The sequence below is a fragment of the Rattus rattus genome, chromosome 5 (genome assembly GCF_011064425.1).
Source record: "Rattus rattus isolate New Zealand chromosome 5, Rrattus_CSIRO_v1, whole genome shotgun sequence".
NCBI classification, from domain to species: Eukaryota; Metazoa; Chordata; class Mammalia; order Rodentia; family Muridae; genus Rattus; species Rattus rattus.
This window is the reverse complement of record NC_046158.1, coordinates 64550759-64571895: the sequence shown is the minus strand read 5'-3', so window position 1 is coordinate 64571895 and position 21137 is coordinate 64550759. Positions and strand designations below refer to the sequence as shown.

Sequence of the window (21137 nt, the reverse complement as noted above, 5' to 3'; positions counted from 1 at the left end):
GGATTTATTTGCTTCCTCTTTAAGGTCTTTTACCTGTTTGCCTGTGTTTTCCTGTATTTCTTTAAGGGAGTTATTTATATCCTTAAAGGCTGTCAGCATCTTCATGAGATAGGATTTTAGGTCAGAATTTTGCTCTTCATGTGTGGTAGGGTAGCCAGGGCTTGCCGTGGTAGTACAACTGGGTTCTGATGGTGCCGAATTACATTGTCATCTGTTGTTTATGTTCTTGGGTTGCCTTTCATCACCTGGTTGGTTATATCTGGTCTTAACTGGCCTGGGTGTTTTATACTGGAACAGACTTGGAGGCATGTAGAACTATGTGACCTGTTTTAAGGCAGGCCTTCTAGAAGACAGCAGTGCTGTCTCTGTTTAGGGAGGCCTCTTGCGTCCCTTGTTTGATCAGATCTCCTGTATCCCTGTGTCCCTGGTAAGGGCAGACCTCCTGGGAGACAGGCAGACTTTGGGGTCAGAGGCAGGCATGTCCGTCTGCCAAGAGTTCAGGCGGAGGTGCAGACCAGAAGGAGAATGGGTATTAGGCAGATCAGAGACAGATTCCTTGTCAGCTGGGCTCTGTGGGGTACTGGGGCATGGGCAGGGTGGGGAACTTTGTTCCTGGTGAGGACAGACCTCCTGGGTTACAAGTAGGCTGTGAGGTCTGGGGTGGTGTGGAGGAAGGCACACCGATCTGCCATGGGTTCAGGTGGAGGTGCAGACTGGAAGGGGGATCCTGAAGTGAATTTTTAAAAATATAAACATTGTACACGAATGTGAGAATTGGAAGATTCAATGGAGACAATCTACCCTGCTAATTTATCTAGGAGTAGAAATATGAAACTAGAGGTGAGGAGGTGAAAGTGGGATGCTATAAGTCAATAATTTACTGATAAATGAGTTTGTTTTTAGGTCCTGGCTTCCAGTCCTGTTTCTCTTATCTATTATTTTTGAATTTATATTTAGTCTGAGCAACGTGGCTGACTTCTTTCTTTTTTGACTTTCCAATTATCACAAGAAAGGCTTCATGCAAAAGTTACTAATGTACTTGAGATTAATTTTAAATCCTCTTTTTGAGTCACAACTTTGTCATGAAGTTTCCCTCTGGAGAAAAGAAATTCCATGGGGAAGCTTTCCCCTTGATTATAGCCTGTGGATTAATTTATTTTAAAGAATTCAAGGACATCAGTTTTTGATCACAACCTTTGGACAAGGAATAAGTGGGTAGGTTTTCTCATCAAAAGAAAAGATAAAAAATGTTTATTTTTGCTGCTTTTTATGTCTGTAATTATTCTTCCGCTCAAATGTTAACCTTCATGTCAATACCCTAGGTTTCCCCTTTATTTTGTGATTTGCTATAGAGATCAGTTGCACTGCTTTCTAAAGGCTACTAGGAATGTCAATGACTTCTTCTTGGAGGCAAAGTGAGATTCTTGAATTGCAATGACAACCACCACCCAGTATAACCAAAAATCTTAATGCTATTGAGACTGATTTTTTTTTTTTTGATTTAGTGCATGGAAAGAAAAATCATTTGAAGGTGGTTCAGGGAAGCTGATTTACATCTCTTAGCCTCTATCACTTCATTCATGAACAGAAATAATGAGGAGATATCCCTCTGAGTCCACTCTACATTATTCTAGCATGGCTATACTGACAGTGACCAGAACATGGCTCACTGAGGTGTTCAGTAAGGAATCTGTTGGGTGGAGATGCTATTTAAGGGACATTGCTTGCTCAAGGACCAGGAGTCACAAGCTATCCATTGCTCTGTTGCAGCCTAATTTTCTCAAACCCAAATTTCTTGAGTCATATTGTATTCCAGCAGGGACTAAATTCATGTTGGTTTGGAGTTCATTTGAAATTCGTGATCTCATTCCTTCTTCAGCATCGATTTTGACATAAAGCTAGGTAAAGTGATTAGAAAGGTACCAAGCATGTTGAACAACTTTATTTTCTCCTTAGACCCACAAGGGCTCATTTGTACAGAGTGGCTACATTTGATAATTTTGGGAGTGGTAGACTTAATTAAACTGGTAATTTTTATCCAAAGAAAAATAAAATCGATGATTTAAAAGTTCTCTTAAGCTTTTGGGTTATGTAAATTATGGTCTGACCAAATAGGAGCCCATAATTGGATGAGAATTTGACCTCTTCACTCTGAGGTAAAGGGTTTCCTCAACAGAAGGAGCTGTAACAATGCACCGAAAATTATACTAGTAAATAAAGTCTTATCTCTAATGGCTTCCCAAATTACAACTATCCCAGGATGAAAGCCTGAGAGAATGGATCTGAGTCTTAGAATACACTATTTTTGTTTTATTGTGCTCAAGTAAGAGTATTCAATTTCTAGTTACAAATAAATAAATTAAAAAAATAAAGTATTAGAATGCTAACATATAATGCTTAACTAGTTTTTGTTGGCTAAATAAATGATTAGTACATGTTATAAGTTGTTTTGCATTATCTAAACTACTATAAATGTCATGAATTTGTGTTAAAATCATTTTTAAAAAACAGGATTATGCCCAGCGCACTTGAACCGAACTTATGGCTAGTATAAATGTGACTGAGTTGATCATCATCGGCCTTTTCCAGGACCCAGAGGTACAGAAGGTGTGCTTTGTGCTGTTCCTTCCTGTGTACCTGGCTACAGTGTTGGGCAATGGCCTCATTGTTGTGACAATTAGTGTCAGTAAGACTTTACATTCTCCCATGTACATCTTCCTCAGCTCCTTGTCCCTAGTGGAGATCTTCTACTCCTCTACTGTCGTCCCTAAGTTCATCACCGACTTACTTGCTAAGGTTAAAACCATCTCACTGAAGGGCTGTCTGGTTCAGATATTCTTCTTCCATTTTTTGGGGGTCGCTGAGATTCTCCTCCTCGTGGTGATGGCCTATGACCGCTACGTGGCCATCTGCAAACCTCTTCATTACATGAACATCATGAGTCGTCAAGTGTGTCACATGCTGGTGGCTGGTTCCTGGCTAGGGGGCCTCATTCACTCCATAATCCAGATCCTCATCACCATCCCATTGCCCTTCTGTGGTCCCAATGTGATTGACCACTACTTCTGTGACCTGCAGCCATTATTCAAGCTTGCCTGCACTGACACCTTTCTGGAGGGGGTTATTGTGATGGCCAACAGTGGTCTAATCTCTATAATCTCTCTCTTGATCTTGGTGTCCTCCTATGCCATCATTTTAGTCAGCTTGAGGAACCATTCTGCAGAGGGGAGGCGCAAGGCCCTCTCCACTTGTGCCTCTCACATCATGGTGGTCACCCTGTTTTTTGGACCTGCCATCTTCCTTTATCTGCGACCTTCCTCTACTTTCACTGAAGACAAGCTTGTGGCTGTGTTCTACACGGTCATCACCCCCATGCTGAACCCCATCATCTACACACTGAGAAATGCAGAGGTGAAAAATGCTGTGAGAAAGTTGTGGAGCAAAAAGGACTCAGAGACAGAGTAAAAAGAGCAAGAAAGCATGGAAAAGGATTTTAAATTAGGCTGTTGTTGATGTGGATTTTGCTGTTTTGGTTCATGTTCCAATAAAAGAGTAATACGATAAGCATAGCTCTTCTACTTCTTCACCTCTCTAGTAACCAATATGCTCCCAAGGCAGAGGTCAGATAGTCTCTGTGACATATTGGATTTGATTGGCTGCTTAGTTTCTTGGGTTCTGCAAAGTTACTTAAGGTCTGGGTATCTGAATGTTCAAAACAAGTGCAAATGCAGAGATCATTTAGAATCATGCCTGCGTTTTACTTTGACACATGGTAATATTTTCTAATTCAGGGTAAAGTATTTTAATATTTGCATACAATGTATAATCATTTTACAGTGACAGCCTTATTGTTGTCTCACAGAGTTAGCATTTCTCTTAGTTGAGAAAAGTCAAAATTCTTTCTAGTAGGTATTTTGAAACATTTACCAGTCATGGTTGCCTTACCGTGCTATAAAGCATTTGGATTTTTTTTTTCTTATCCATCTGCTGAAGGTTTAAATTACTTCTACCTTCCCTTTCATTACTTTCATTGTTTATAAGTAACTTACATTTCATCTAGAATATATTAACACAAATAATTTGGTGATGCAGTTATGATTTTTTCATAAGTAACTTACATTTTATAAAAAAGAAAATCAACCAGAGGTATGATCAAGAGTTATGGGCAATGCAGTTGTGGAGTTTTCTATTTCTTTTTTTTTTTTCTGGAGCTGGGGACCGAACCCAGGGCCTTGCGCTCACTAGGCAAGCGCTCTACCACTGAGCTAAATCCCCAACCCGAGTTTTCTATTTCTAATGTGGATATAAGCATGTTGTTGAGAATTGTTTCCATGGACTTTTTATTCTGATTGTCTGTTAGATTCTTACATTGTAGATCACCTGATATCACCCATTACAAAAGACATTTTTACTTCTTGTGTTTCATTGGCACCAAAGAGTTCCTTTCAGCCCTCTTACAATATCCAACATTTGTAAATCAAAGTACTATTAAAATGACGGCATTCTAGTTACAAATTAGAAATAGGACAAATGTTTCACAAAAAGAAAGTGATGTCAAGCCCATGAGATATTAAAAATAAACAATGTTGGAAATGTTTATTGCCTTAACTTGAAGAATGAAGGACAGGGTCATACTGTTTCAATTTCACATCTCAGTCCCTTTATTGTAAGTGATTATACCATGGGTATTTCTTCTAATGGCTATTGTTAGTTTTTCTTCTTCAGTCAATCAAGGGAGATAAAAGAGTCCAGGTCCCTCTACATTGTTATATCTTGCAGGATCTCTTCAATAATGCATTGCCTCTCCTCATCTCGAATAGTTTTGAACATGTCTTTCAATTGGCTACTGCTGGCTTTGAAATTGTACAGAATTGCAGTTTTGTATATATTCACCCAACTTTTGTCAAGTATGTGACGTGCCAGAATGGACTGTGTTTGCATCAAGTGTCTTTTGGGCTCTGAATTTATATATAATGGCAATTTGTGGCTGCAGGACAAGGCATGACCAAATTTGTAAGTTGATGAAAACATTGTCTGTTTCTCTACTAGTAGTATGTTTATATTTAAAGTATTTAGTGTCACTAAACCCTGGAAAATTTTAAATTGGATTTTGTTATTTAAATCTGCATAGGTACACATTGTCAGTGACTGTGAAATTTGATAGCATGAGCATGTTTTTTTCTTCAAACTTGTAGGTGTCTTAGTGTTAAAGGTGAGGTTTTTCTCCCAGTTCCTTGATGTATGTACAGACAACTGCTTCTAATCTTGGGCTTTTACTGATCAGTTCTTTATCTCATCCTCACATGCCCAAATTCCCACACAAGTGTTGAGATGGCTGGAGAGAAGGGATATTAACAGTGGTCACAGGCCATGTCCAAGCAACAATCCAAAGAAACATCAGAATGACAGCGTTTTACTTCTGAGTTAGGAAATAAGTAAAATATTTGCACAAAGTAAAAGTGATGTTAAGCCAATGAGATGTTAAAAACAAACAATGTTAGAAATGCTTATTGTCTTGAAGAACGAAGGATAGGTTGATTTCTTACTGTCTACCTAAGAATGCACTTCAAGCCTATGTAATTTCCTGCCTCATGATCACCTGTTTACCAGAAGGACTACACAGAGCTAGGGACTTTGCTGGATGATTTGTTGAATGAATGAGTGGGTGGATGTTATCTTTCAGAGGCAATTCTTGCATATTCAATGGTTATGACCACTCTCAATGTAGAGAGGCAGAATTATAGAGAAAACAAGTGATTTTTATAAATGCACGTTATACACTAATATGCAAATGTGAGAATGAGAAGGTGAGGTGGAGGTAATATCGAGTAACAGTGCAGCTCTCTGTGAAAGTGGCAACAGGAGAACCGGAAGTTTGTATGAGGGAACCTCTCCTCAGTTGGATATTTACTCAGTAGCTGATCAAAACCTAGGGCCTAGTAGCTTTCTTTTCTTTTTTTAAAATAAATGATATTTATTTCAGCTGTTTAAAGCAATATTGAAATATCACTAAAATAATTGGAAAATATTTAAAACATTCCCGGAGTCAGTGTTTACTTGGCTAAGTTTTCCTATAGGGAGAAGGAATTCCATGGGGGAGGTAGTCTCTTGATTATATACATGCATTCATTTATCACAAATAGTCCAAGTCTGCAAGCATTTAATCACAGTCTTTGGATACTGTGTGACGGATAGGACTGGTACATTAAAACAGGATATTTTTTAACCCCTGAATATTCTGTTCTCATCAATTTTTATTTATAGCCTAAGTGTTGTAGATTTAATTTTTTTTCCTGATACAGAACCACTAGGATTTTCTTTCCTTGTGATTTGCCCTAGTCATCAACCTTGTTTTCTAAATACTCCATAGGTGTTTGACCTATGGGACAGATCTAAGCCTTGAATGGCAGGGCCATTTCCACCTCATACCCTCAAAGCCCAGTGCATTGGAGAGAATACTGACTAGACTGTGGCTGTGGGAGATCAATTCACCCCTCTCAGTCTTTCCCTTTTCTTGTATGTTAAGGAAGTAGAGCAGATCATTCTGATTTCTTCTCCAATGTTTGGGGTGATACTCCTAGGGTGGAGTAGCTTGGTGTTACCTGGGCTAGGGTCTTTGGTGGGAAATCTTCTTGGTGATAACTTTAGTCAAGAGACTTCATTTACTGAAGAAAACAGACTCTGTAAAGGGCAATCTGTTACTTCTTCCCTGTTAGGTTCTTTCCCTACTAGAGCACAACTTTGCCTTGCACTGTGGTCTGTTTCATGGAAGCAGAGAATTTCGTGATGAATTAGAGACAATTTATTTGAAATCTATGTGATCTTATTCCTTTTTCCAAGGCAGAGCAGGAACACACCAGCTCTTCTGACCCAAAGGTAGGTGAAATGACTAGATAGAATTAGGGCATGGAGTCCATGGGTCACTATAGATAACAGTTTACTCATTTTTCTCTATTTCTGTCTTTATAGACTTACATGTTCATGGAAAAGAGGGAAAATTCATCAATTTCTAGATGGGTGGAAGTAGGAGAGAGAGAGAGAGAGAGAGAGAGAGAGAGAGAGAGAGAGAGAGAGAGAGAGAGAAAAACATTTCTTTAGTGGATCAGAAATGATGTTCAGCCTCAGAGAGGAGGCATTGCTTTTCTAGGTAAATAAATATACCTCTGATTTCTTACAACTATCACAGTAAATTTGAACTCCTTTGTTTTGTATCATCTTTATACTGCTAATGATGTATGAATCTTGGTGAAATGCACAGGTGAAGTGGTTAAACTGACTGGTTTTAAATCCTGCCCCTGTTGCTGAGTAATTATTCAGAAGCTATAAATACAAGTTAATTCATTTATTTGTGTTATTTTTCTTCTTATTCAAAAGCTGATAACAATCAGAGGCAGTTCCCAAGTTTCTTATCAAAAATGGGATCAATTTCAGATATATATATGAACCACAGGATGTCTCAGTGGGTAAGGACATTGGTTTCCAAGTTTGATGACCTGAGTCATTCCCCACATAGATCCCACAACATGTGAGAAAGAAAAGAACTGACTTCTATAAGTTGTCTTCTGAGCACCACTCCTACATTATGGTATGTGTGCAAACATACCTCAATAAGTCAAGAGATGTAGTTTAAAACATTAAAAGATATCTGGAGCTGTGGTAGGGCACTAATAGTGTTGCAATATAATAAATACTGAAATGTTGGCTGTTATGGTTGGAGAGATGTCTCAGTGTTAAGAACACTTACTACTTAGTTCTTTGCACTGACAGACATCTGCTTATATCGCCAGTTTCAGGGGGATATGATACTCTGTTTTGACCTTTGTGGGGCCCTAAATGCTTGTAGTACACACACATATGTTCAGAAACACATATGTAGCACAAAATTTAGAAAGAAGATGCTAGCTTTTCATATTCTCTAAAATGCATATAAATAAGGACTTAGGAAAAATTGTAAATGTAATTTTGAGTAATAGAATACTTTTTATAGGAAGACAGAACATGAATACTACAATGACCAAATATCATGCTAATTGTTATGAATTTTAATGCATCAGGAAGACAGAGAAGCATGAGAACTTTATTTCTGTAGTAGTGAAATTCTGATCACACTGTAGAGTGAACAAGCAGCGAGGGACCACCTTGTGTTAGGCAATTGCTACATTGTGTCTATTTGGGGAACTGACTATAAAGGAGTAAACTCAGTAAGAGCAATCTGAGAAAGCCTTGACTTCCTGAGAGCATTCAAATTTGTTCTGTGGGGCATAAACAGAATGTTTAAAATGTTCTATTATTATTAATTATTGTTATTAATATTTTATTACTATTAAATGCATATTTTAAAATTTATTCAAAGATCAGAGAAGACAAGACATATTTAAATCACTTGGAAAAGACTCACTGTTTAAACAGGACTTGAATTGGGCTTGCAGGGTGGGTAGGGTTGGAGGGGACAGGTGAGGATACTTTGGGTAAGTGAGGCTCCTCTATGAGGGGAATCAGCGGGGTGCGTGTGTGTGTGTGTGTGTGTGTGTGTGTGTGTGTGTGTGTGTGTGTGTGTGTGGTTGGAGAGGACTCTGACTTGAGCAATGCTAAATAGAAGCCCAGGCAGGTAAGGGTGTGAATTGTTGAGGGACCTCAGATTATGAAAAAAAACCCTAATTTTAATTTAGAGGATTTTATAATTGCTTTCTTTATGGATGTTGAAGTAATAAGAGCTAAGACTCCAGAGTGAGCAGGAAACACACTTGCTGCTGACAAGGATGACAAAGAAGGTGGAAGTTTATGTCTGTGACAGATGACCTTGGCACAACCTAGTCCCTGAGTTAGGAGAACACACACACGCCTCTCCTCTAACCATATTTAGTATGTTTGAAGTTGTTTTAAGCATACTTTTTCTCACACATGAATTTGGAATAAATGTTTCAAATATGAGCTATCAGTCAGGGACAAGAAGAAAGTTGTGTAGGGTGCAGTGTTTCTACTGAAGTGGAAGGAATAAGTGATGGTCCATCTCTTCAAACATAACTGTTTTTTGGTCCTTTTGCTTTTGAATTTTATTGATTTAATTTTTTAGTTAAAATTTTTTTATGCAAGATATTTTAATCATATTCTTTCTCAATCCCCTACTACTCCCAGATCCCCCTCTCTCTACCAAACCAACGTCATGTTCTACTAACCAACCAAACAACAATGGTAACACCCCCCCCCAAAGAAAAAACTACCATAGTAACACCCAGCCCCAAAATACGCACAGAAAAACCCAGTTTGTTTTGTGTGGGCCAATTACTTCTTGCCGTGAAGCTTGGCCTGGAATGTAACTGACATACTCAGTGTCATTCCATGGGAGAAAACTGATTTTTCTCTTTCCTAGCAGTTATCAATTAAACATTGATTTTTTTTTTGGCTAGGGGTGGATCTTTCATCCAGTTCTCCTTCTCCATGCTGGGATTTTGTCTGGTTTGACCATTGTGCAGGTCTTATAGATGCTGTCAGTTTCTGTGAGTTCATGTGGGCATCAACCCTATTGTGTCTGGAAAGATAACCTTTTCCCTTTCATCAACTCTGTGTTTTCTGTATCAAATATCTCTGTTGCTCCCACTCACCTGATCCCATTTAGATACTGGGAAATTTCTGTCACTTTGCAATGATTGTTACTCAGTAGACTTGGCAGTAGATGGTAGGAATGTAGAAATTTTAGTTTGTTCACTACTCTCAGAGATGTGAACATTTGTTGCAGAAACATGTTTATTTCTTTTTAATTAATTAATTAATTTTATTATATACTATATGTTGCCCCTCCTCCTGGCCCCTCTTTCAGAGTTCTAGCCTCCCTCTCCCTTCCTCTTCACCTCTGAGATAGTGCCCTCCCCATATCCCCCAACCTTGGGGCATCACATCTCTATAGAATTTGTACATCCTCTTCCACTGAGGCCAGACAAGGCAGCCCTGTTGGGAAACCGATTCCACAGTTGGTCTAAAGGTTTAGAGAGAGTCTCTGTTCTAGTTGTTGGGAGGTTCACATAGAGACTGAGTTGCATGTCTGCTACATTATGTGCAGGGGACCTCCTTCTATTCTGTGTATGTTCTTTGGTTTGTGGGTCAAGCTCTGAGAACTCCCAGGGGTCCAGATTAGTTGATTCTTTTGTTGTTCTTGTGTAGTTCCTAACCCCTTTAGGGCCTTCAATCCTTTCCCCAACTCTTTTGTAAGAGAGTCCTTGACCTCTGTCCAATGTTTGGTTGTGGGTCTCTGAATCTGTTTTAGTCAACTGCTGGGACAGAGCTTTGCAGAGGACAGTTATGCTAGGCTACTGTCTGCAAGCCTAATAGGGTATCAATATTTGAAGGGTTGGAGGTTGCCCATGGGATGGCTTTCAAGTGGACCAGTTATTGGTTGGCCATTCCTTTAGTATCCACTTCATCTTTGTCTCTGCATTTCTTTTAGACAGGACAAATTTTGGGTTGAAAGTTTTGTGGATGGGTTGGTGTCCTTATCTTTCTATTCAGGGTCCTGCCTGGCTATAGAAGGTGGCCTCTTCAGGTTCTATGTACCCAATGTTAGGCATCTTGGCTAACTAAAGTCACCTGAGTGGACTCTTGGAAACCTCTCCCATCCCAGGTCTCTGGGATTTCTAGAGGTTGCCCCTACCTTCACACCCTGGCAGCTGCAGATTTACATTTATTCTCCTGGATCTCTGGGCTTCTCTTCTGTCTTTCCCCACAACTTCTGCTCTCCCATTCTCTTTCCCTCCCACCCAGTTCCCTCCCTCCACCTTCTATGACCATTTTGTTTCCCCTTCTGTGATTCAATCATCCTCTCTTGGGCCTTTCTTCTTGTTTAACTTCTTTGAGTCTGTGAGGGGTATCATGAGTATTCTGTACTTTATGGCTTACATCCACTTATCAGTGAGTACATACCATGAATATCCTTTTGGGTCTGAGTTATCTCACTCAGGATGATATTTTCTAGTTCCATTCATTTTCCTGTAAAACTCAGGATATTTTCATTCTTAAAAGCTGAATAGTATTCCATTGTGTAAATGAACCATATTTTCTGTATCCATTCTTTGTTTGAGGGACATCTGTGTTGTTTCCAGTTTCTCTGGCTATTACAAATAAGGCCGCTATGAACATAGTGGAGCACACTTCTTTGTGGTATGGTGGTGCATCTTTTGGGTTTTGCCTAGGAGTGGTATAGCTGGGTTGATCTATTTCCAATTTTCTGAAGAACTGATAAATTGATTTCTAGAGTGGTTGAACAAGTTTGTACACCCACCAGCAATTGAAGAATGTTCCCTTTTCTACACATCCTTAACAACATGAGCTGTTCCTTGATTTTTGATCTTAACCATTCTGACTGGAATAAGGTGGAATCTCAGGGTCATTTGATTTGCATTTCCCTGATGACTAAGTATATTGAGAATTTCTTTATGTGCTTCTCAACCATTCAAGATTCCTCTGTTGAGAGTTCTATTTACCTCTATACCCCATTTTTAAATTGGTTTTTTTTTCTTGGTTTTGTGGAGTCTAAATTCTTGAGTTCTTTATATATTTTGGATATTAGACCTTTTTCAGATGTAAGGTTAGTTAAGATCTTTTCCCAATCTGTGGCTGTAGGTTTCCCTTTTGTCCTATTGACAGTGTCCTTTGACTTACAAAAGCTTTTCAGTTTCATGAGGTCTCATTTGTCAATTGTTGATCTTAGAGCCTGAGTCATTGGTGTTCTGTTCATGAAATTATCTCCTATACCAATGCACTCAAGACTATTTCCAATTTTCTCTTCTATATGATTTAGTGTACCTCATTTTATGTTCAGGATTGTTTTGGCTATCCTGGGATTTTTTTTTCATATGAATTTGAGAATTTCTCTTTCAAGGTATGTGAAAAATTGTGTTAAAAATTTGATGGGGAATGCATTGAACCTGTTGATTGCTTTTGGCAAGATGGCTAATTTCCTTATATTAATCTTAACAATTCATGAGTGTGGGAGATCTTTCCATTCTTCAGTTTCTTTCTTCAGGGACATACACATCTTTCACTTGGTTAGAGTGACACTAAGATATTTTATTGGGACTACTGTGAAGTGTGTTCTTGCTTCAGTTTCTTTCTCTGTTGTATTAAGAAGGGCTACTGATTTTTGTGAGTTAATTCTATATTCAGCCACTTTGCTGAAGTTGTTTATAAGCAGTAGGAGTTCTCGTGATAGAATTTTGGGGATTGCTTATGCATACTATCATACTATATCACCTATGAATAGTGATACTTTGACTTCTTCCTTTCAATTTGTATCTCCTTGATCTTGATTTGATCCTCTTGGTTTTGTTGTCTTATTGCTTTAGCTAGAACTTCAAGTAGTATATTGAATAGATAGGGAAAAAGTGGGCAAACTTGTCTTGTTCTGTTTTAGTGGGATTGCTTTAAGTTTCTTTCTATTTAATTTGATATTTACTATTGGCTTGCTGTATATTTCTTTTATTATGTTTAGGTATGTGCCTTGAATCCCTGATCTCTTCTTTTAACATGAAGGGGGTTTGTATTTTGTCAAAGGCTTTTTTAGCATCTAATGAGATGAACATGTGGCTCTTTTCTCAGTTTGTTTACATAGTGGATTATGTTTATGGCTTTTTTGCTGTCTTTCTTTTATTGGATATTTTTCTTTACATTTCTAATGTTATCACCTTTCCTGGTTTCTCCTCCAGAAACCTGATAGCTCCTCTTGCCCCACCCACCTACCCACCCACTCCCTCCCACCACCCCATCCTGACATTCTTCTTCACTGGGGCATTTAGCCATGACAGGACCAAGAGCTTTTCCTCCCATAGATGCTGGACAAGGCCATCCCCTGCTACATATGCAGATGGAGCCATAGGTCCATCCTTGTGTGCTTTTGGGATGGTGGTTTAGTACCCGGGAGCTCTGGGGAGTCTGGTTGGTTGATATTGTTGTCCTTTTCATGGGGTTGCAAACACCTTCAGATCCTTCAGTCTTTTCTCTAATTCCTCCATCGAGGACCTTGTTCTGAGTTTAGTGGTTGGCTGTGAGTATCCGCCTCTGTATTTGTCAGGTTCTGGCAGAGTCTTTCAGGAGACAGCTATATCAGGCTCCTGTCAGCAAGCATACACTTCTTGGCACCGGCAACATTGTCTGAGTTTGGTGGCTGAAGCATCTACACTTTGGTCTTCCTTCTTCTTGAGCTTCATGTGGTCTTTGAATTGTATCTTGGGTATTCTGAGCTTTTGGGCTAATAACCACTTATCAGTGAATGCATACCATATGTGTTCTTTTATGATTGGGTTACCTCATATCTTGAACCATACCTGCTTCCCTGGATGAAACCTACTTGATCTTGATGAATGATTTTTTTTGATGTGTTCTTGGATTTTGTTTGTGAGAATTTTATTTATTATTTTTATGTTGATGTTCATAAGTGAAATTTGTGTGAAGTCTTTTTCCTTTGTTGAGTCTTTGTATGGTTTATGTATCATGGTAACTGTGGCTTAATAGAATAAATTAGGCAGTGTTCCTTCCAATTCTATTTTGTGGAATAGTTTGAGGAGTATTAGTATTAGCTTTTATTTGAAAATATGATAGAATTTTGTACTAAAATCTTCTGGCCCTGGGCTTTTTTTGGGGGGGGGAATGTTTAATGACTGATGACTGTTTTTATTTCTCTAGTGGTTATGATACTGTTTAGATAGTCTACCTGATCTTGATTTAACTTTGGCCAGTAGTATCTGTCTAGAAAATCATCCATTTTGTTTAGATTTTTCAGTTTAGTGGAGTACAGGGTTTTGAAGTAAGACCTGATGACTTTTCTGTATTTCCTCAGTTTCTGTTGTTATGTCTCCCTTTTCATTTCTGATTTTATTAATTTGGATACTGTCTTTGTGTCTTTTAGTTAGTTTGGCAAAGGGTTTGTCTAGCTAGTTCATTTTCTCTAAGAACCATCTCTTGGTTTTGTTGATTCTTTGTATTATTCTCTTTGTTTCTAATTAATCAATTTCAGCCCTGGGTTTGACTATTTCCTGCTACCCACTAGTCTTAGGTGTGTTTGCTCCCATTTGTTCTAGAGCTTTTAGGTGTGCTGTTATGTTGCTAGTATGCGATTTATTCAACTTCTTGATTAAGGCACATAGTGCTACAAATTTTCCTCTTACTACTGCTTTCATTGTGTTCCATAAGTTTAGGTATGTTGTGCCTTAATTTTTATTGAATTCTAGAAACTCTTTAATTTCTTTATTTCTTCCTTCACTCAGTGATCATTGAGTAGAGAGTTGTTCAATTTCCATAAATATGTGGGCTTTCTGTTTTTGTTGTTGATGAAGCCAAGCCTTAATCTGTGGTAATCAGATAGAATGCAAGGGGTTATTTCAATCTTCTGTTTAGGTTTGCTATGTGTCCCATTATATGATCAGTTTGGAGAAGTTTCCATGAGGTGCTGAGAAGAAGATATATTCTTTTGTTTTTAGTAAAAGATTCTGTAAATATCTGTTAAATTTATGTGGTTCATAACATCTGTTAGTTCCATCATTTTTCTTTGTTTGTTTGGTTTCTTTTCTATGATTTGTTCATTGTGAGAGTGGGGTTTTCTTGTATGGTATTGAAGATGTTTTCTGACCTTTTGAACTGGGAATCTTCACTTTCTTCTACTTCTATTATTTTTAGATTTGGTCTTTTCATTGTGACCCACATTTTCTGAATGTTTTGAGTTAGGAACTTTTTACATGTGACATTTTTCTTTGACTAATGTATTAATTTCTTCTATGGTCTGAAATTCTTTCTTCCATTTCTTTTCTTTTTTTCTTTTTTTTAACTTGAATATTTCTTATATACATTTCGAGTGTTATTCCCTTTCCCGGTTTCCGGGCAAACATCTTCCATTTCTTATATTCTGTTGGTGATGCTTACATCTGTGCTTCCTGTTTTCTTTCCTAGGTTTCCATCTCCAGGGTTGCTTTTTGTGCTTTTTCAAAAAAAAAAAAAAAAAGCCTTTATTTCCACTTTTTTTTTGGTTTGGACCATGACATTTATTTTCTTTACCTGATTACATTGTCCTGTATTTCTTTAAAAGATTTGTTTCCTTTTTAAGGGCTTCTACTTTTTATTGTGTCTTTTCTGTATTTCTTTAAGGAAATTATTTATATCTTCTTTAAAGGCCTCTATTATCTTCACGAGATGGGATTTAAGGTTACAGTCTTGCTCCTCAGGCACTTTAGGATATCATGGACTTGCTATAGAATGAAAGCCTGATGGTGCCATATTGCAATGACTTATGTACATTATGTTCTTGCACTTGCCTTTGGCTATATGTTTGTCTCTGGTGTTGCCTAGCCGGTATGTCCCCGGTTTGTGCTGGCCTCTCAGGAGAATGGTGGAACTGGTATCTCAGGTTTGACAGGCCTTCTTGGAGGGTGGTGGTGGTGGGAGCTAACACTGCTGGACAGTGACTGCATGTGTAGGTGGTGACTGGAAGGAAGATGGAGATTCAAAAGGGAAGGGCAGAGACCATGACTATTGAGCTCTCTGGGTCCTAGCAGTTGGGGGAATGGGGGTGTTGTCTTGCTTGTGTGTCTGGGGTTAGAGCAGGCTTCCTGGGAGGCAGGCTGGGCTGAAGGGTGCTGATTCCAGACTGCAGGTGTAGGTGAAGACCAGAAGGAAGATGGATCTCTAACAGGATGAGGCAAAGCCCCTGACTGCTGAGTTTGCTAGGGTCCCATCAGGTGGGGGAATTAGGGTGGGAAGTGGTCTCACACATCTGTCTTCAGTTAGAGCAGGCCTTCTGGGAAGCAGGCAGAGATGTAGAAACATATTTCTTGATGCAAGACCTCAGCTTTGAGTAAAGTGAAGAAGAATTGGACCAGAATGGTATCAAAAGGAATACTCAAGAGTAAGAACTATTAAATGCAATGAAGACAATACATGACCTATTAATCCATCTAGCCATCTATTATCAATCTACCTATAATATATCTCAAACTCTTCCATTCACAACCTGGGCTGAAAGTTAGAGGGAATTATTTTGAGTTACATTTTCTGTGTGGCTATGGGTAAATAAATATTTCTTTGGTTTTCTATTTTCTGTTAGATGAAATTAAAATATAGTAAATTAAACCACTAGACTACTAGCATTTAATGCTGAATGAGAATACATTGGCTGAGCAATAAGTATTTAGCAAACAGCCTGAGCTTTTGAGAATGCATTTAGTGAAATTAACTCATGTGTGCTGCAATCTTTTGATCTTTTTTCAGCCTTCCTACTATGTGATGTCCAACACACTTGAGCTGACTCCATGGCCAATGAAAATAATGTAACTGAGTTAATTTTCACTGGCCTTTTCCAGGACCCAGAGGTACAGAAGGTGTGCTTTGTGCTGTTCCTTCCTGTGTATGTGGCCACATTGCTGGGCAACGGTCTTATTATTGTGGCAGTCAGCGCCAGTAAGACTTTACATTCTCCCATGTACTTCTTCCTCAACTCCTTGTCTCTGGTGGAAATCTGCTACTCCTCTACGATCGTCCCTAAGTTCATCACTGACTTACTTGCTAAGATTAAAACCATCTCACTGAAGGGCTGCCTTACTCAGATATTTTTCTCCCACTTCTTGGGGGTCGCTGAGATTCTCCTCCTTGTGGTGATGGCCTATGACCGCTACGTGGCCATCTGCAAACCTCTTCATTACATGAACATCATGAGTCGTCAAGTGTGTCACATGCTGGTGGCTGGTTCCTGGCTGGGGGGCCTCATTCACTCCATAATCCAGATCCTCATCACCATCCCATTGCCCTTCTGCGGTCCCAATGTGATTGACCACTACTTCTGTGACCTGCAGCCATTATTCAAGCTTGCCTGCACTGACACCTTTCTGGAGGGGGTTATTGTGATGGCCAACAGTGGTCTAATCTCTATAATCTCTCTCTTGATCTTGGTGTCCTCCTATGCCATCATTTTAGTCAGCTTGAGGAACCATTCTGCAGAGGGGAGGCGCAAGGCCCTGGCCACCTGTGCCTCTCACATCACAGTGGTCATCTTGTTCTTTGGACCTGCCATCTTCATTTATCTGCGACCCTCCTCCAGCTTCACTGAAGACAAGCTTGTATCTGTGTTCTACACGGTCATCACTCCCATGCTGAACCCCATCATCTACACACTGAGAAATGCAGAGGTGAAAAATGCTGTGAGAAAATTGTGGGGAAAAAGGAACCCAGAGATAGAGTGAAAAGAGCAAGAAGGCATGGGAAAGGATTTTAAGTTAGTCTGTTTGCTGTTGTTGTGAATTCTGTTCTTTTGGTTCATGTTTAATTTACATTTCATCAACAAGGAAACCTACTGAAGGTATTAGAAATTATGTTGTGATGCAGTTATGAAGTTTCATTTTCTTTTTAATTCAATTTAAAAAATTATTCACTTTATATCCTACTCCGGTTACCACATTCCATACTATTTCCCTTATACCCCTCTCCTTCTCCTCTTAGTGGGTTGGGCCCCCTGGCTATCCCACCCCCTTGCAACTTCAAGTCTCTGAGATGCTAGGCACTTCTCCTACTGCATTCCGACAAGGCAGCCCAGATAGTAGAACATATCTCACATATAGGAAACAGCTTTTGGGATACCCCTGTTCCAGTTGCTAAGGATCCATATATTATCAGGGAGGCCTATGTCCAGTTCTCTGCTGGTCTCCCTGTAGAGTAGTTCCTATCCCCTTAGGGATTCATAATGCATCTACCTATTCTCCCATGAGTACCCAAGCTCCATCTACTATTTGTCTGTGGGTGTCTGTATCTGTATGAATCAGCTGCTTGGTGGAACCTTTCAGAGAACAACATGCTCCTGTCATGCATGTCCTTTTGAACTGGGTTACCTCACTCAGGATGGTATTCTCAAATTCCATACATTTGCCTGCAAAGTTCAACAAGGAAAGAGAACTTCAGACCAATTTCCCTTGTGAATATCGATGAAAAATACTCAATAAAATCCTGGCAAACCGAATCCAAGAGCACATCAAAACAATCATCCAGCACGATCAAGTAGGCTTCATCCCAGGCATGCAGGGATGGTTTAATATAAGGAAAACCATCAGCGTGATCCATTATATAAACAAACTGAAAGAACAAAACCACATGATCATTTCATTAGATGCTGAGAAAGCATTTGACAAAATTCAACACCCTTTCATGATAAAAGTCCTGGAAAGAATAGGAATTCAAGGCCCATACCTAAACATAGTAAAAGCCATATACAGAAAACCAGTAGCTAACATTAAACTAAATGAAGAGAAACTTGAAGCAATCCCACTAAAATCAGGGACTAGACAAGGCTTCCCACTCTCTCCCTACATATTCAATATAGTTCTTGAAGTTCTAGCCAGAGAAATAAGACAACAAAAAGGAGATCAAGGGGGTACAGATTGGAAAAGAAGAAGTCAAAATATCACTATTTGCAGATAATATGATAGTATATTTAAGTGATCCCAAAAGTTCCACCAGACAGCTACTAAAGCTGATAAACACCTTCAGCAAAGTGGCTGGGTATAAAATTAACTCAAATAAATCAGTAGCCTTCCTCTACACAAAAGAGAAACAAGCTGAGAAAGAAATTAGGGAAACGACACCCTTCATAATAGACCCAAATAATATAAAGTACCTCGGTGTGACTTTAACTAAGCAAGTAAAAGATCTGTACAATAAGAACTTCAAGACACTGAAGAAAGAAATTGAAGAAGACCTCAGAAGGTGGAAAGATCTCCCATGCTCATGGATTGGCAGGATTAATATAGTAAAAATGGCCATTTTACCAAAAAAAGCGATCTACAGATTCAATGCAATCCCCATCAAAATACCAATCCAATTCTTCAAAGAGTTAGACAGAACAATTTGCAAATTCATCTGAATAACAAAAAACCCAGGATAGCTAAAACTATCCTCAACAATAAAAAGGACTTCAGGGGGAATCACTATCCCTGAACTCAAGCAGTATTACAGAGCAATAGTGATAAAAACTGCATGGTATTGGTACAGAGACAGACAGATAGACCAATGGAACAGAATTGAAGACCCAGAAATGAACCCACACCCTATGGTCACTTGATTTTTTGACAAAGGAGCCAAAACCATCCAATGGAAAAAGGATAGCATTTCCAGCAAATGGTGCTGATTCAACTAGAGGTCAGCATGTAGAAGAATGCAGATTGATCCATGCTTATCACCCTGTACAAAGCTTAAGTCCAAGTGGATCAAGGATGTCCACATCAAACCAGATACACTCAAACTAATAGAAGACAAAGTGGGGAAGCATCTCCAACACATGGGCACTGGAGAAAATTTCCTGAACAAAACACCAATGGCTTATGCTCTAAGATCAAGAATCGACAAATGGGATCTCATAAAACTGCAAAGCTTCTGTAAGGCAAAGGACACTGTGGTTAGGACAAAACGGCAACCAACAGATTAGGAAAAGATTTTTACCAATCCTACAACAGATAGAGGCCTTATATCCAAAATATACAAAGAACTCAAGAAGTTAGACTGCAGGGAGACAAATAACCCTATTAAAAATGGTGTTTAGAGCTAAACAAAGAATTCACAGCTGAGGAATGCCGAATGGCTGAGAAACACCTAAAGAAATGTTCAACATCTTTAGTCATAAGGGAAATGCAAATCAAAACAACCCTGAGATTTCACCTCACACCAGTGAGAATGGCTAAGATCAAAAACTCAGGGGACAGCAAATGCTGGCAAGGATGTGGAGAAAGAGGAACACTCTTCCATTGTTGGTGGGATTGCAGACTGGTACAACCATTTTGGAAATCAGTCTGGAGGTTCCTCAGAAAATTGGACATTGAACTGCCTGAGGATCCAGCTATACCTCTCTTGGGTAAATATCCAAAAGATGCCCCAACATATAACAAAGACACATGCCCCACTATGTTCATCGCAGCCTTATTTATAATAGCCAGAAGCTGGAAAGAACCCAGATGCCCTTCAACAGAGGAATGGATAGAGAAAATGTTGTACATCTACACAAGGGAATATTACTCAGCTATCAAAAACAATGACTTTATGTAATTCACAGGCAAATGGTCGGAACTGGAAAATATCATCCTGAGTGAGGTAACCAAATCACAGAAAAACACACATGGTATGCACTCATTGATAAGTGGCTATTAGCCCAAATGCTTGAACTACCCTAGATGCACAGAACACATGAAACTCAAGATGGATGACCAAAATTCGAATGCTTCACTCCTTTAAAAGGGGAACAAGAATACCCTTGGCAGGGAATAGGGAGGCAAAGTTTAGAACAGAGGCAGAAGGAACACCCATTCAGAGCCAGCCCCGCATGTGGCCCATACATATACAGCCACCAAACTAGATAAGATAGATGAAGCAAAGAAGTGCAGGCCAACAAGAACCGGATGTAGATCTCTCCTGAGAGACACACCCAAAATTCATCAAATACATATGCGAATGCCAGCAGCAAACCACTGAACTGAGATCGGGACCCCCGTTGAAGGAATCAGAGAAAGGACTGGACAAGCTTGAAGGATCTCGAGACTCCATATGAACAACAATGCCAACCAACCAGAGCTACCAGGGACTAAGCCACTACCCAATGACTATACATGGACTGACCCTGGGCTCCAACCTCATAGGTAGCAATGAATAGCCTAGTAAGATCACCAGTGGAAGGGGAAGCCCTTGGTCCTGCCAAGACTGAACACCTAGTGAATGTGATTGTTGGGGGGAGGGTGACAATGGGGGAAGGATGGGGAGGGGAATCCAATGTAGAAGGGGAGGGGGAGGGGCTAGGGGGATGATGTTTGCCAGGAAACTGGGAAGGGGAATAACAATCGAAATGTAAATAAGAAATACTCAAGTTAATAAAGATAAAAAAGATATACTCAAGTTAATAAAGATTTAAAAAAATTTTGTGGAATAGTTTGCATTGTTTTGGTATGAGGTCTTCTATGAAGGTCTGATAGAATTCTGCACTGAACCCATCTGGACCTGGGCTCTTTTTGGTTGGGAGAACTTTAATGACTGCTTCTATTTCCTTAGGAGTTATGGGGTTGTTTAAATGGTTTATCTGTTCCTGATTTAACTTCGGTACCTGGTATCTGTCTAGGAAATTGTCCATCTCCTGC

General features: G+C 39.3%; 2 protein-coding genes across 2 annotated transcripts; both read left to right on the top strand.

The window, feature by feature from the left end:
* The first annotated feature begins 2541 nt into the window (after positions 1-2541).
* Positions 2542-3465, top strand: LOC116900332 (olfactory receptor 142-like). The gene has a single exon (XM_032902088.1). It carries the CDS (start codon positions 2542-2544, stop codon positions 3463-3465), a length of 924 nt encoding a protein of 307 aa, XP_032757979.1.
* Positions 3466-16286: 12821 nt separating this feature from the next.
* On the top strand, positions 16287-17213 carry LOC116900330 (olfactory receptor 142-like). The gene has a single exon (XM_032902087.1). The coding sequence runs from the start codon at positions 16287-16289 to the stop codon at positions 17211-17213; it is 927 nt and encodes a 308-aa protein (XP_032757978.1).
* Positions 17214-21137: the final 3924 nt, after the last annotated feature.

Bases quoted from the DNA above. Each gene is read 5' to 3' on its own strand.
- LOC116900332 (XM_032902088.1), top strand. From the start codon at position 2,542: ATGGCTAGTATAAATGTGACTGAGTTGATCATCATCGGCCTTTTCCAG.
- LOC116900330 (XM_032902087.1), top strand. From the start codon at position 16,287: ATGGCCAATGAAAATAATGTAACTGAGTTAATTTTCACTGGCCTTTTC.